The sequence below is a fragment of the Pelophylax lessonae genome (assembly GCF_965119305.1).
Source record: "Pelophylax lessonae genome assembly, chromosome: 5".
Classification (NCBI taxonomy): Eukaryota; Metazoa; Chordata; class Amphibia; order Anura; family Ranidae; genus Pelophylax; species Pelophylax lessonae.
Window position 1 is genome coordinate 65108845 of NC_138772.1, and position 16563 is coordinate 65125407.

At 43.4% G+C, this 16563-nt stretch overlaps 1 protein-coding gene across 1 annotated transcript in view; it reads left to right on the plus strand.

Annotated features, from left to right (window-relative positions):
- Positions 1–6933, plus strand: part of LOC309557181 (uncharacterized protein) — a 32775-nt gene extending 25842 nt beyond the window's left edge. Inside the window, exons 4-5 of the mRNA XM_082259840.1 lie at positions 2095–2173; positions 6464–6933. Coding sequence (XP_082115966.1) covers positions 2095–2173; positions 6464–6555 — 171 coding nt within the window. The 3' untranslated portion in view covers positions 6556–6933. The remainder of the gene's footprint in view (positions 1–2094; positions 2174–6463) is intronic.
- The last annotated feature ends 9630 nt before the right edge of the window (positions 6934–16563 follow it).

Here is a 16563-nt window from a genome sequence, read left to right on the forward strand (position 1 = left end):
CTCCTGCACTGGATTTGTTCATCTGTAAGTGGTCTTCATGACTTGGTGGTTGGGGTATTTGGAGGTGTTTAAAAAACCTGCTGTGCTTATCAGTTTAGGGACCCATCTAAGGTATGGAGTCACCTGTGGAATGCCAGCTAATGGTGGGTTAATTGGTAGGTTAAAATTGTGAGGTATCTTCAGAATGTTGAGGTCATCCCCGAGCCGGTGTGGTGCGGCTGGGGACCGTGTAAGTAGTTACGCAGATACAAAGTGGATAATTGATACTTGGTGCCTCCAAACATCGGCAACCTTATGTTTCTTGTTGTTGTGTTATTATTTTGGTTCCTGTTTTAAGGAATGTTTGTTATATTTTGTTGGTTTAATAAAGGGCCGTTACGGCCAATTTTACTCCAACAATGGTGTTTTGGTATTTTGCAGGTAGCTGGGGTAAAAGTGGTTGGGTTGGTTAGAGGTTATGATGAGGGTGAGGATTACATATGGGGTGCCTTAAGGCCCGTACACACGTGCAGATTGTTGGCCGAAAAGATTCGGCCAACGACCGATCGGCCGATTTTCGGCTTGTTAGTATGATGCTTCCGACAGCCGACAGCGCACTTTCGGCCGAACAGAATCTGTCGTGCAAGCATTAAAATTTTTGTATGCCGACCCCAGAACGGCCGATTGTTCGCCAGTCAGTACAGATTTCGGCCGACAGACAGCAGATTTGCAAGACTGAGCATGCTCAGAAAAGAAAAAAGACAAGGAAAGTTAACCATCACATGACATCACTTCTGCAGTCGGCTGTTGTTGGCCGACAAAATTCGTGTGCAGTCTTTTGCACTTTTCAACAGACAAGACAGCCCGCGGACAAAAGACGGCCGATCGTTTGGCCGACGATCGGTACGTGTGTACGGGGCTTCAGTCAAGATAAACTAGCTACCAGGGTTTGATCTAGGGTAGGGTTAGGTGAGGAAAGTGGGAAAAAAGCACTGGACCTGTAAGGTTATCTTATGGTATTGCTACTTTAAAGTTCCCGGGCAGGAGGCTTCAACACCCCAGAGGATCTCCATGGTCTTACTGGCTTGTATTGTGATGTAACAAGAATAGAAATTGAAGCACCCCACCATTGTTAAAAGATCCAAAGAGTAATGAAGGAACACCATAATTTAAATGTTACAAAGATTAGAACAAAATACATAAAAAGGAAATAAAGGAAACTGATAAGAGGCATAAAGGAGCTCAGCTGGATTGGCGTAAGATTGGCTGAACTGAATTTATTCTCTTTTGACTAGAGGAGATTAATGGGGAATATGGTCAACTTTTACAAATACATTAGTGGTTCGTATAGTGAACTTGGTGTAGTTATTCTCCTTAAGGTTATCACAGAGGACTAGGGGGCACTCTTTACGTCTGGAGGAAAAGAGATTTAATCTCCAAATACAGAAAGGCTTTTTCACAGTAAGATCTGTGAAAATGTGGATTAGACTTCCTCCCTTTTCCTGATTAAGTAAAACCTAAAAAGGCTGAAGTCTATTTGCATTGTGTCGGTGTCTTATTTAAAGGTATACACATCATGTCTGAACCTAGAGTGTCAGAGGGGCTGGAAACTTCACAGGGTCAAGGTTGCACAGAGGAACATACACTACTTAGCGGCCCCTGCGGAAGTAGCACTACATTTTTTAAAATATTTTTAGCCAACTTGATAAAAAATCAGGAGATATCCATTACCATTTATGCCCAAATGAAAGCCCAATTTGTCCTGTAAAAAAAAAAAAGATAAAATCCGCCTGGATACACAAAGTAGTTGAGATGATATGTACAGTTTTACCAACACGTGTCAAAGCTGCAAAACTGCTTTCAGGCGCTAAGATTTGCTTTACCTTTGCCATGAAGAAGTTAAAATATGTAAAGCAAAGATAAAAAAGAGAAGCTCACAGATGGTTTTCTTTTGAACAAAAATGGTCTACAGAAATAGAGTACAGTGATATAGATTACATAGACTCCTTCATTCTATGTGGTTGCTAATGTGATAACTTCATTTATTTAGAGAATTAAAGAATTTAAGTAAAGAATTATAAAAGACCTAACAATGTTTAATGTCTAACTTCGCAGGCATTCTCTGTATCAGAACCCTGGTATATTGTGCTGGACAATGGCATCAACTACTGCAACCTCCACAACCTGGCTGAGGGTAAGATCCTTCATACCCTAAGAAGTAGAAGGCCATATCTGTGAGGCTAAATGATCAGTTCTCCCGGCTTCCCTGAGCAGAGAGTGATGACTGTGGATCACCACTGTTTGCTCTGCCCCTCCTGAGATCACTGGAGGACAGAGCTAAGGAGGGGTGGAATCCCGACCATCTTTCTCCTACCTGGAATGGCTCTGTGACATCAGGCTGTAAATGCGTCACACGAGAACAAACTGCACTCCTTTGATTCACAAGCTTTGGCTGAACTTCTCCTTTAACAGGACTTGTTCCATGCTTTGTGGATGTGGCCTTCTAGGTAAAGACAGGACTTTGCTTCCTTATAATAAAGCCCCCCCCCCCCCCCAATGATCAGTTATCTGAATGCCGAGTGGGTTTATGATCAAACAAAAGGGGTGGAGGAAGCACAGATCCACAGAATGAATGAAGCAGGTGCCGGGAGATTCTTGCAGTAGAGTTCCTTAGGTACAGCTTCCTCTCCAGCAAGATGAGCATTCAGCAGCATAGTAGTTACATCAATAATAAATATATGTATAATAAAAAAAATAGTAAATCCTACTCCAAATCTGATGATCACACTGGAAATGCACAGCTATGTGGCACTAGGGCAGCCTTTCTCTGCCAGAGTTGTGTGAAACCCTGAGGTTCCTCCAGTGGTGGATAAGGGTGCCTTGAGAATAGAACTTTGGCAAACTAATCTCTTGCCTACATAAATCACTAAAGTAATTAGTCACTACAATTTTCAGTGTATTATTCATTTAATTTTAGGATTATCTGTGAAGATAATTTTGTTATATAGAGTGGAGGGGGGCGGTGGGAGTAAATCTCGTTCCTTATTTAGAACTCTCTACAAGCTGCTGATCATGTAAATGTACAGTGAGCTGTAGATATATATTTTAGTGAAGGTTCCTTAGGACTAGAAACATTTTCCAGGATTCCTCCAAGGTAAAAGGCCTGAGAAAGGCTGTGCTAGGCACAGGAAGCCAACTGCGATACTGCAGTGCTCAGATTAACAATTACTATTTCTAGATGTTCCCTATAACATAAGAGATCTTCAATATTTGACATCTGGTACATCCTAAGTGAAATGTGACCCATTTGTTAAAAAGCATCCAGCAAGCTTTATTACAAAGATTGCATCCATTTCACTTAGACAGTCAGTGAATGGGGATCCTTTAACAAGTTACTATTCAATTTATTTTCATGATAAATACCATTAAAATGGCACCAAACTCTGGTTTAAAAAAAAAAAAACATTCTATTCAAGTATGTATTCTTAACCACTTTACCCCCTTTCTGCCCAGGCCAATTTTCAGCTTTCAGCGCTGTCACACTTTGAATGACAATTGCGAGGTCATGCAACACTGTACCCCAATTCAATTTTTATACATTTTTTCACACAAATAGAGATTTCTTTTGGTGGCATTAAGGCCCCGTTCACACTGGGGCGATCCGACTTCCTGGGGCGACCTCACAGGTCGGAGCGGCCGGCACGGACTTCATAACATTGAAGTCAATGCAGGTCGCTCCAGGTTGCCCCAAAGAAGCTCCGGACCCTTTTTCTAAGTCGGAGCGACTTGTGTCGCTCCTATTAGAACGGGTCCACAGCTTCTCTATGCCAGGCGACCTACGGCGACCTGTCAGGCGACCAGGTCGCCTGACAGGTCGCCCCAGTGTGAACGGGGGCTTAATAACTGCTGTTATTTTTTGTTTTTGTTTTTTTGCTAAATAAAAGAAGACCGAAATGTATTTTTAAAAAATGTTTTCCTAGTTTCTGTCAGGAAATTTTGGAAATTGGGTATTTTTTCTCCTTGTGTGCACTGATGAGGCGGCACTGATGGCCACTGAGAGGCTACACTGATGGGCACTTATGAGGGGGCACTTATGGACACTGATGAGTCGACACTGATGAGGAGGCACTAATATGCCACACTGATGGGCACTGATAGGCAACACTAATGGGCACTGATAGGTGGCACTTATGGGCAATAATAGACAGCACAGAGAAGCAGCACTGATGGGCACTAATGGGCACTTATGGGCACTTATGGGCGACACTTATGAGCAGAGCAGTGATTACCTGTACAGGTCTCCCCTGTAAGGAGATACTGCTCACCTTACACTCTGTCAGTGTGAAGTAAGGAGAGCCTATAAACGGCACTTTCGTGTTTACATATGACCGGCTGTGATTGGACACAGCCGATCACATGAGTATAGAGCTGCGTCGTCGGCTCTTTACTGAGATAGGGGTCACGCTGTGTCCCAGGAAATCGGCGCGACCACGATCAACTTGCTATACGCCCCCGAGTGCGCGATCACAGCGAGACTAAGCAATGTCATATGATGTTGGCCCAGAATGAGAGGAGATCCCGCCCGCCGTCATTTGAGTATACGACGTGCAGGAGGTGGTTAAAGTGTTACTAAACACACAACAGTAAAATCAGTCTGTATATGCAGTAAAACATCCTTTTTATACTCACTGTGGAACCTAAGGGATTAATCCTTTGCATTGTGATCCTCCCCTTTTCCCATTGTCCCCTAATCATTTCCTGATAGTACGGAGCTGGGGGTGGGGAAAAGCTGCACATGCTCAGTTTGGTGTGTATGGCTAAAGAGTTTTTCTTTTTTCTTGGGAGAGTGAATGTTATCTGCACAGGGCCAATCAGCACTGTCCAGACAGAGAGGGTCGGGGGGTCCTGCAGCCTCATAGGACAATCCGAGGCAGAAACGACAGTAAGAAACTGTTTAATGAAAAATACAGGTTCAGTAGTGAATGTGTATGGATTATTTTTGAAGAATTTGGTTTAGTGTCACTTTAAGTATCTGGGTTGATTTACTAAAGGGAAATGGACTGTGTACTTGTGCAGTTTCTCCAGAGCTTAGTAAATGAGGTAAAGCGTCACTTTGCAAAGAATACCCAATCCCGTGCAAGGAAAATAAAAAAAACAGCATTTTTGCTTGCACATGATTGGATGATGAAAGTCAGCAGAGCTTCTGCTCATTTACTAAGCTCTGGAGCAACTTCTCTTGCAGAGTGCAGCAGCACTTTGCAAAGTGCATAGTTTTTTTCCCTTTAGTAAATCAACCCCATTGGCTTTAAGCAGAGTTTAGGAGCTGCTGTGGTTTGGTGAGGTTCAACCTCCTTTTCCTAAATGCAGAAGAATCGCGTTCAGGATAGGAACATTTTGACCGCAGGAAAACGCGAAATGGGAAAACCGTGGTAAAATTGCGGCGTTTTCCCACGCCTGTAGGCAGGGTGTATATGAAGCCTTACTCTTGGCTCAGTAATCAGTCTAGGGGATGCCTTTTATGGATTTATATTGCTGAGGAACTTGGATGGAATGTAAGGTGATATTGGAAAATCCAGATCTACAGAATATTTGCAGCAGGACACTCCACTTTGCTAATCCTCCCTGAACATTCTCTATGGAGAAACAAGCACTGATGGGGGAACTGAGTCCTTTTTAAAAGCTATCCCAGTTAGAGCTACCACTGGCTCTTCCATCCAAAGGAAAACAGTACACATTCACTAGGACCCTGAGCTTAGGTCAGTACTCCCAATGTCACAGGATCACCGGATGCCTCCTTCAAGTATCCACCGGACACTCTTCATTGAGGGAGAGGTTAATGCTCACAATGCCACAGGACAGACAGACTCTCTTTAACTACACCAGGTACTCGTCAGTGAGCTCTCCAGACCAGGTCTTTGGATGAGGGTTCCCTTGGTTAGCTTAAAAAAATATATTTTTTAGAAGTAGGCCCCCCAGCTATGCCACAGCTGGGACCTTGATGAACAACAGCTTGAGTCAGTGGAAAAGCTGCAGGGGGTAGACACCCCCTTCCAGATGAGTGTAATCCCTCCAACAGGAAGAAGACCCTGCTGTTCTACAGCTCAGACCATATATGCCTCCCCTGCCACCTACTGGGCACACCTCCCTAGGGATTGGCTGAAGCACAATACATATTTATGTTGCTCATTTGCCTTACTCAAGCTCCTATGTTCCAGAAACCTCTAGAAAGCAGGGGAGAGCAATCAAACCCGCAGCCTGTGAGATCCAGAACAGCCCAAAGCAATCAATAACTGCTTTACTGATTACAGAGAAGCCAAAAAAATTAAATAAAAAAAAATTGCCTAAACTCCTAGCAACCTAACTTGGAGGATACTACATTAACATTATATCAAAATAATTATTTTGTATTATTTTCTATCTTCTGATATAAGGAGTTTCTATGGTTCGTGGATGACCGTTTTCTAACAATCTGTTCTTGTCTTAGGTTCCAGTTTGGTCTCAGCTCCAGGATTCGCAGAATTCACCAATGACTTCAAATGTACCCAGTATTCTACTGCCAATTGTACTATATACTAAAGCTATGATGTAATCTTTGTCATTGCACTGCCATCACCTCTTTTAGCCCTGTAACAGTCCTACATTTATATTATATCATATACAGTCACTAGTCTGTAAACTGCTTAAACTGTCAGCCATTTTACCCTTTAAAAGTTAAAACCGTGACAAAGTGCAACAGAAAAAGTGAGGACCTGAACCTGTCCATTATCTTTAAAGGCTGGAAAACCCTCCTTTGTGTGCCTCACTGAAACTAGTTTCACTATGTCACTCGGGGCCAGACTTCAGGGATAAGCTCATCAACTGTCCTTCCCCTGTCCTCAGTGGCTGACAAGGATACTCTCAATGGACAGGGGAATGGCAGTTGGTAGGGGTTAGCCAATAAAAACCAAGAGAAACAAATTTCACACACGGGCGTGGGGGTCTTCTCGCCAACAAAGCAAATTCCACTACTTTATAGGGGCCAGGGTTCAGCATGTCAGCTGATTCTGAAAAGCAATCCACCACAGATCGCTTTTCAGAGGGGCAGTAGACTCTACTGAACATGTGAACAAAGCCTAAAGGTGGCCATACGCGCTTTTAATAAATTATCAATTTCTTTTCCAGACAATCTCTTCTAATAGGAATAATCAATCTATTGTCAGCAACCCATTCAATCCATATGGTACAAGTGGGCAAGTCGATTTAGATGGATAAATAACATATGATTGTAGGTTACAATCATAAATGACCAATCTCTGTTTCCACCTTGTAAACTCCTAATCTGGTAGAGCACTGCCAAGCATTGCAAAACAGTTGATCATTTTCCACCCTGGACCATTGACTCCGTTTGATCCAATGCAAAATGAGTCTGAATTCGATTGGAAGGGGAGTTATGGCTATTCATTGACTCAGTTTGATCGAATGCAAATTGAGTCTGAATCGATTGTAAGGGAAGTTATGGCTATTCAATTGTTTGCAGATTTGATCCTTTTCATCAAATCACACATCAAGCGGATGCTAAAATTGAAGCATGTATGGCCACCATAAAACTAATGTATATGGTAAGGGTTGGATCCAATAACAGTTATGTAATTCAAGGGCTTACCTGGTTGGATACTGACTGTATGAATTATTGAGGTAAGCCCATGTACTACGTAGGTGTAGATTATCCTAAAGAAATTGGGATTGTACCATCAGATTATAACGTGTATGGCCAGTTTTAGGGATGAAGGAGAAGACCATACTGGGGTCCCAGATAGCGATGAAGTCTTGGTGGGCAATCAATTATTGCCCCACTCCACCCCCCAAAACAGAATGACTTTTGAGTGTATATGTTCTATATTTCTAGCAGTTAAAGTGGTATTAAACCCAAAACCCAAAATGTAATACACTGCTCCAAAAATGAAAGGAACACTTTGAAAACACATCAGATCTTAATAGGGAAAACTATCATGCTGGATATCTATACTGATATGGACTGGGTAATGTGTTAGGAACAAAAGGATGCCACATCGTTTGATGGAAATTAAAATTATCATCCTACAGAGGGCTGAATTCAAAGACACACCGAAAATCAAAGTGAAAAAAGGATGCAGCAGGCTCGTCCATTTTGCTGAAATTTCATTGCAGCAACTCAAAATGGTACTCAGTAGTTTGTATGGCCCCCATGTGCTTGTATGCATGCCGGACAACGTTGGGGCATGCTTCTAATGAGACAACAGATGGTGTCCTGGGGAATTTCCTCCCAGATATTGACCAGGGCATCACTGAGCTCCTGAACAGACTGAGGTACAACCTGGCGGCGTCAGATGGACCGAAACATAATGTCCCAGAGGTGTTTTATTGGATTTAGGTCAGGGGAGCGTGGGGGCCATTCAATGATATAAATTCCTTTATCCTCCAGGAACTGGTTGCATACTCTCACCACATGAGGCCGGGCATTGCCGTGTTCCAGGAGGAACCCAGGACCGACTGCACCAGCGTAGGGTCTGACAATGGGTCCAAAGGTTTCATCCCAATACCTAATGGCAGTCAGGGTGTCATTGTCTAGCCTATAGAGATCTGTGCGTCCCTCCATGGATATGCTTCCCCAGACAGAGCAGTGCATATTGCAGCTTACCAATCATTAGATGTGATGGCTGTATTCATTTTCTTTTCTTTGTCTTTTCCCCCCTCTGTTTTCACCTGGTGATCTGGCAAGTAACACACCTCCAGTATTAGTGAGACACAACTCTGGATGAATGAGTACATGAGGCACAGCAGACAGTCTGAGGGAGGGGAATGTAAAATGTATTAGCAGAGTTAAATACACTAACAATTTGAAGCGAAACTCCAGCTCCCACCAGTTTTTTTTTTCCCTTTGGGATAAAGATTTTGCATCACTCTGTTATTGTTACGTGGTCTCCTCCATGTACACTGATACATTCTGCTGGAGAGTTTGGGCTTTTGAAGAACAACAGACTTGCTGGCTGGATCACCAGATGAAAATAGAAGAAAGAAAGCCTAAAAAAGAAAACTAATGCAGCCATCACATCTAAGAATTGGTAAGCTGCAAAGTAATTAATGTTTGCTTTTGGGTTTAATACTGCTTTAAATGACTGTAGTATTGTCACTGAACTTCCAGCTGGTGTGTAGGGGATGATGGCAATTTAAAAAAAATACCTGGAAATTTTTCTTGATGACATTTGTATGTATTGTTTTCTCAATCACTCCAGTACTCAGGCCCCGTTCACATTTCATGTGGCGGAAGCATGTGTTTTTTTTTTTAATTGCGATTTAACACGCATTTTTATTAAAATAAATGGGCTGCCCAATGCGCATTTGCTGTGGCAAAGAAGTTCATGGTCCAAATTTTGGTCTGGAAATAAGCACGTTTTTACATGTTTTACCACGATGTTTGCATGTTTTGTTATGGTGCATTCACGGCAATCATGGCAAAATCACACTGCGATTGGGGTGCTATTAGGAATGAATGAAACCCAAATGTGCATTGCGCTCTTTGCTGCGATTTGAGCACAATTTGGAATAGCGGGCAGAATTTTGCCAATTCTGCCCACGTTTCCAAATCACTAAGTGTGGTCGGGGCCTAATAGTTGTGTCCCTCTCATAGATCCGGACAATTTTATATTTCACCAACTTGCCTTATTTGTTAGTTGCTGTCATTATATTAATTATATTATTTACAATGCCCAAATGGTAATACGTCTAGTGTTTTCTGTAGTATACATGATTATATTTTCCTTTTTTACTTGACATGAAAGAAAATAAAAACTAAATTGTATTCAGTGTCCTGATTATTATAAAGTAAAGTTTTTTTTTTGTTTTTTTGTTTTTTGTGGTTGGGGTTAATGCAACATCACTAAACAACATAATGAAATAAACATGAATAAATAAAGTATGTCATACTAGAAAAAAAAAATGCTATGGTGAGGGGGGGTTGATTAGTGGCTTGTTAGGATTATGCAGTGTTCAGTGGTTTCTACAGCTGACTTCCATGTCGCTACAATGCAGTGTACTAGTGTAGGGGTTGGTGGGAAAAAACACTCAGTCCTACAGGGACAGGGCTAGGACAAGGGGTGGGCAGGAGGGACAGGAGCCCCCAGGTGCAGCGATGGAAGAAGCTCGTGCTCCCTTTACAGCACTCTCCAGATCAGTGGCTGAATACCAGTGGGCCATAGCTTCATGCCTGCTCTCACCACAATGTGTACACCCAGTGCCATCTTAAGAGCATTATAGGCCCCCCGGCAATGCAGCGCACTGGGGCCCCGCCTACACAATCACCCACAAGAATAAAAATGCAAATTATTGATAAGGCAATATTTATTGGTACCTCCAACAAAATCAGTGTTTAAATATTAACAAAACCTTTGGACAATATAACATGAGCTTGAAAAACAAGAAAACAATATTAATTCCTGCACAAGTTAGTACTTACCCTTTCTGTCTTTCTTTCCTTTCTCCTGGCTTCCACTTTAGGCTTCTACAGCAGTGCCCCTGCCCTTACGGCTTGTGCTGGGGCTGTCCTGGTGTGTTCCTGTCTCCCGGCAGACCTTGGAAGCAGGCAGGCACTTCTGCTGCTGTGGGCACCTCTCCATGGCCCGATTAGCCTGACAGCAGTGCCAGGCTAATGACAGCTTCTAGGTTTGGCGGCTGGGTCCAGTGAACACACACACGGATGGGAGTCAGACCCGACTGTCCTGTGTGAGCCTGTTCCCGTGGAGGTGGACAGGCATTCCTGCAGTTGTGGGCTCCTCCTCCACAGCCCAAGTAGACTGACAGCAGCGCAGGGCTGGCAGGCACTTGCCACCTGCTAAGTTCAGTGGCGTAATGCACACGGGAGCCAGGACCAATGCTTGGATGGGGCTGGGTCGCTGGGAAGGGGGGGGGCGCCGGGCAACTGCCCAGCGTGCCGTGCGATAAGATGGCCCTGTGTACCCTGCTCAGGCATTCAAAAGGATGATGATCACTGAAAGTGCTCACTCCGGCTCTCCACCGAAAATGCAAATGAAGACAGAAAAATGGAGGCACACTGCAGTGACATCAAAATCTTGAAAGTTTTTTATTGTCACCATGCCAGACAAAAGTACAGGAACATAGTTAGTTTACGCGTTTCACACGAATCACCCGTGCTTACTCATAACATAGACATAGCCCAGACTTCAGCTATTCATGCCTGCTCTGACAGATTCTGCCGTCACAGTGTGCCCCAACATTGCCCACTATCCTCCCCATCTACCACCAGCTGACATAAAAATACACAGCGCATGCACAACTACCTTCTAGCAGCGATTGGCCATGCATGTGCAGTGCACACCCCGTGAGCAGGCAGAGAATGGGCGCAGGGTTGTACACCCATTCTGTGTCATGCCATAGCAGCAGGGGAAGGGGGCGCAGTCGTACATTATGACCCTGGTACTGAACAGGGGACACAGCAGATCGTTCTCCCCAGAAGTGTCAGTTTCTCTGCAGACTTTAGGGGACAATTCCGCATCACTAGAGCTGCGGGGAGAGGTAAGTATGTACACCCTTCTTTTACAAGTAAAGCTGTTTTGGAGAATTTTGGTTTAACAACAGGGTCACTTTAACCACTTAAGCCCCGGAGGATTTTCCTGCTAAACGACCAGGGGGTATTTTGCGATTCGGCACTGCGTGACTTTAACGGACAATTGCGCGGTCGTGCGATGCTGTACCTAAACGAATTTGACGTCCTTTTTTTCCCACAAACAGAGCTTTCTTTTGGTGGTATTTGATCACCTGTGCGATTTTTACTTTTTGCGCTATAAACAAAAAAAGAGCGTACATTTTGCAAAAATAACAATATTTTTCACATTTTTTTATATGAAATTCCCCAAAAAAAAATGTAAAAATCAAAATTTTTTAACATTTTCGGCCAATTTGTTTTATGCTACCTATGTTTGGTAAAAAAAATCGCAAAAAGCGTATTTTGATTGGTTTGCGCAAAAGTTATCGCATTTACTAACAAAGGGAAAGATTTTTGTCATTTTTGTTGTTTTTTTTTTTAACGTGTAATGGCGGCGATCTGCGATTTTTTTTGCGGTACTGCGACATTGCGGCGGACAGATCGGACCCTTGACTGACATTTTTGACACTTTTGGGGTTACCAGTGACATTTCTACAGTAATCAGTGCTATACATATGCACTGTTACTGTAAAAATACACTGGTAGTGAAGGGGTTAACTTTATTTGGGAGGGAGGGGCTGTGTGTGTCCCTAGGGGCGTGATTCTAACTGTGATTGGCTGTGGCTTGAGCTGTAAGGACACTGATCAACGGATCTACATACTAGATCCGTGTGATCAGTGTCTTTACAGCGAGGAGAATGACAGGTGGCTTGTTTACACAAGCTGCCTGACATTCTCCCTCTCCCCCGCCGATCACCGAGTGACCGGCGGACATCGCGTCCGCTGGTCACATGCGCGGGGGGGTCCGTGACTGCGCGGGAGCGGGAGCGCGCATCCGCAGGCGCGCGCTCGCTCCCCAGAGCCTCACAGGCGAGCGACGTAGCCCTACGTCACTCTGCCTGTGAGGGGCTGACTGCCGCAGTAAATATACTGTGAGCAGTCGGCAAGCGGTTAAGAGCTAGAAATCTCTGTCTACCTGCGTTTAATCATTTTTATGTGCCAAACAACCACCTGAACAATCCTATATGAAGATTTTAGGTGTTCGTCTACTCAAAAATTAAACGTTTGAGTTATAGGTGGAGTGTGATGGGCTGTCACCCCCCCCCCCCCCCCGACTTGTATCTATTATGGACAACAGGGACAAGTTTCAGAAACTCTTCCATTGAGAGCCAATTTCCTCTCATATCCTGTTATGTCTCGGAGACAGGAAATGAAAGGAAATCTACCCAAGGTGACACATATCCAATAAAATAAACCTGGCAGAAGTTTTAACCATTCCTCATTGTATCCCACACTGAAAAAAAAAAAGAAAAAAAAAGGTTTGGCTTTAGATTTACGTTAAGAATAAAAATAATAATAATAATAGGTACTGTGCATTTGTGCAAATTGTGATGATTGAATTAAGATGCATTTATTACTGAGATGTAAATTTAGAAACTAAAGGTTGCGGCTGGATCCTTTTTCTTAATCAATTTAAACACTGAGCAGTGAATGTGTCTGTGAATACAGCAGGGGGCGCTCTATTACTGTGTCATACACCTATACTTACACCAAGCTCATTTTCCTTTGCAGGATCTTAATAGAAAACTCCAGTTTATGCCAACTGTCACTTTGTGGCTTGGTTCTGCTGCCAGCGATAGCTAACACAGAGTAATGGGCTGCACAGCAATGTGTGAAAATATTCTAGTTTCTGCATAACTGTGGGCACTTCTATAGTAAGGCATGGCAGATTCAGGCTGGGTTCACATTTTGCCCATGCAGTGCAAAGGGGTAATGCATGTGTGTTAATGACCTTGCTTGCATGTTGATGTGCATTGCATTAATACAGACATTTCTTGCTGGGAATGCACCAAAATGTTAAAAAAAAAATGGATATGCAGCATTTTTTGCAACACAACAAATGCAGGGTTGTGTGTTACCAAGTATTGTGGTGCACCACAACGCATGTGCATTGGAGCTGTGTTGCAGTTTTCTCTTTTTTAACTTTACTGAAAAGATTGCATTTCATTCAATTTTATGTGCCTTAGCACGTTGTGATTCGTTGTAACCTGTCCTACTTTTTCAGCAAAAGCCAAAGCAGTGTATTGGTGTGAACTAAAACGATAGGACACAGGGCCAGGACAAGGGGTGGGCAGAAGGGATAGCTGCCCTGGGCACTGTGAGGTGGGGGGTGCCAAAAGGAGATTGAAGGGCAGGAGATTTGTGTTGGAAGGGGGAGTTTGGGGGGCGGCAGGGGATAAGTATTGTTCTAAGAGGGGAAATTTGGGTGGAATTTGTGCTGGGAGGGGGGTATTTGATGTGTGTGTGGAAGGGGGGGGGGAGATATGTACTAGGAGGGGGCATTTTAGTAATAGAGGAACTGTGCTAGAAGGGGGTGAGGTTTTTTTTTTTTTTGGGGTGGGGGGGGGCAAAGATTTGTGCTGAGAGGGGGAAATTTCAGCAAGGGGGTGGAGTTGTACTGGGAGGAGGGGGAATTTTTGCTTAGGGGGTAAGCATGCAGATTATTGCTCAGGATTTTTTAGGGGGATTTTCATTACACATAATGCTTAAACTTTCGGGGGGGGGGGGGGGGTAGTTTGGCCTGTTTGACCCGGGCTCTACGTGACCATGTCCTGGCACTGATAGGACGTGAGGCAAATTGCTTTGTGTATGTGTTGGGACTGCATTGGGCAATGCTGACCAGCGCACCCAAACAAGAATAAGGCTTCATTCACACCTATGCATGTTGCTTTTGAGAGATTCAGCAGTGCTTTTTGCTGTGCTTTCCGCTTTTTCAGACACGTGTTTTTGAGGCATTTCTGATGCGTTTTTGATTCTTTTTTCTTTTTATTCGGCCAATTTGTTGTTGGGCAAATTAAATAATGCAAAACACGTCAAAAACGCATCAGAAACGTATAAAAAAAAACAAGGACTTGCATTTTTACTGCGTTCCTATTGAAGTCTATTACATGCAAAATGCTGCATTTTGTAGGAAAAAAAGTCCCTGACCCTTTCCAAAAACACAGAGCAACAAAAATGCATTGATGTGAACGTGTTCCATAGGAACCCATGTTAAAATTAAAAAAAAAAAAAAAATGAAATGCGTGGTAAAATGGTTTTACAGTTTTCTACAGGATTGGTAACTCATGGATTAGGTTCTGGAGTCTGGAGGCTTCACAAAGAGTCTTGGGAGGTATGAAGCCTCTAATCCTGTGCCCATGCCTTACTGGAGACCAGCAGCCTGAGAGTGCAGGTGTGCACAGACTTTTTATTCAAGGGGATGGTTCAGGGTTCTTTTCCCCTGAAGACAAGCTTCTGCTGGGGCAGTCTTATAGGTGGAGAGGTGAAGAGTGTCTACCTGGACCCAAGGAGAGAGGGTCAGATCTGACCAGGCTGTGGCCTGAAAGTGATACTTTGGAGTTGATTTACTAAAGGCCAATAGACTGTGCACTTTACAAAGTGCAATTACACTCTGCAAGTGCAGATGCTCCAGAGCAATAGATTAGGTAAAGCTTCACTTTGCAAAAAATACCCAATCACATACAAGTGTAGCACCCTTCTAGGTAAGTACTAGTGAGGAAGTATAGTTTTGAGCTCTGTCTGCTTACCAGAGGGGCTGCAGGTAAATCAGAGAGCAGGATCTGTTAGTGAGGTCTGCTCATTGTGCTCAGTATGCGATTCATTCAGTCTGGAGAGTGTTTCACACTGGTCCAATAGGGAGGCATGTTGAACAGTGGGAGGAAACCTGACAAATGGGTGCATGGGCTTTGATAAAGTCCTGATGATTGGTAGAGGGCAGGTCGCCTCAGTGCATTCTGGGATGCTGTATAAAAGCCAGGAGCACATGTGCTGCAAGGTCTTTGGCTGGAGAGCGGAGTCCTGGAGGGAGGTCATGCGATCGCAGAAGGTTGTCCTGAGGACCAGAGGAGTGGTTAAGAGGAGCTAAACCCAGAGGTCCAGGGAAGCTGACTGAAATGGGAGACACTGGAGACCATGGGACCATGGGACTACAGTATCATGATGTAACACCCACAGTGTTAACCCCTTCCCTGCCAGTGTCATTATTACAGTAACAGTACATATTTATAGCACTGATTACTGTAGTAATGTCACTGGTCCCCCCAAAAGTGTCAAAAATGTCAGTTAGGGGTCCGATCTGTCCACCGCAATGTCACAGTCCTGCTAAAAATCGCAGATCGCCGCCATTACTAGTAAAAAAAAAAACAATAAAAATAACATAAATCTTTCCCGTAGTTAGAAGACGGGATAACTTTTGCGCAAACCATCAAAATACGCTTATTGCGATTTTTTTTTTACCTAAAATATGTAGCAGCCTTTAGGCCTAAGAAAATCTGGCTGCAGAATACAAACAGGGAGCACAGGAGAAGTAGAGAAGACTTTTTTTCAAGAAAAACAGCCACACTAAAAAATTATACTCCAAACCTAATAAAAAGAAGTTTGGAAAACAAAGAGGAAAATCAATACTTCCATTCCATAAAAATCAAGCAAGAATCAGATACATTAATCCTGCATTTATTAATTTACAATACTATGTGATAGAGTCATTGGTGAGGCTCTCTAAGTCTCTATATTATAGTCTATATGATATAGAGACTTAAGCCTCGTACACACGCGTCGAAAATTGGCAGGGAATTTTCGTCCAACGACCGATTTTTGGCTTGTTAGTATGATGCTTCCGACAACCGAATCAGACTTTTCGGCCGAAAAAAATGTGCAGACTATAACATTTTTGTCTGCCGTCAAAACATGGCCGATTTTCGTGCAGTCAGTACAGATTTCGACAGGGAAAAATCTAATGAGCAAGTCTGGGCATGAAGAAAGAACACAAAGAAAGCAAACCAACACATGACATCACTTCTGAAGTAGAATTTTGTTGGGCGAGAAAATTCGTGTGCCATCTAGGCACA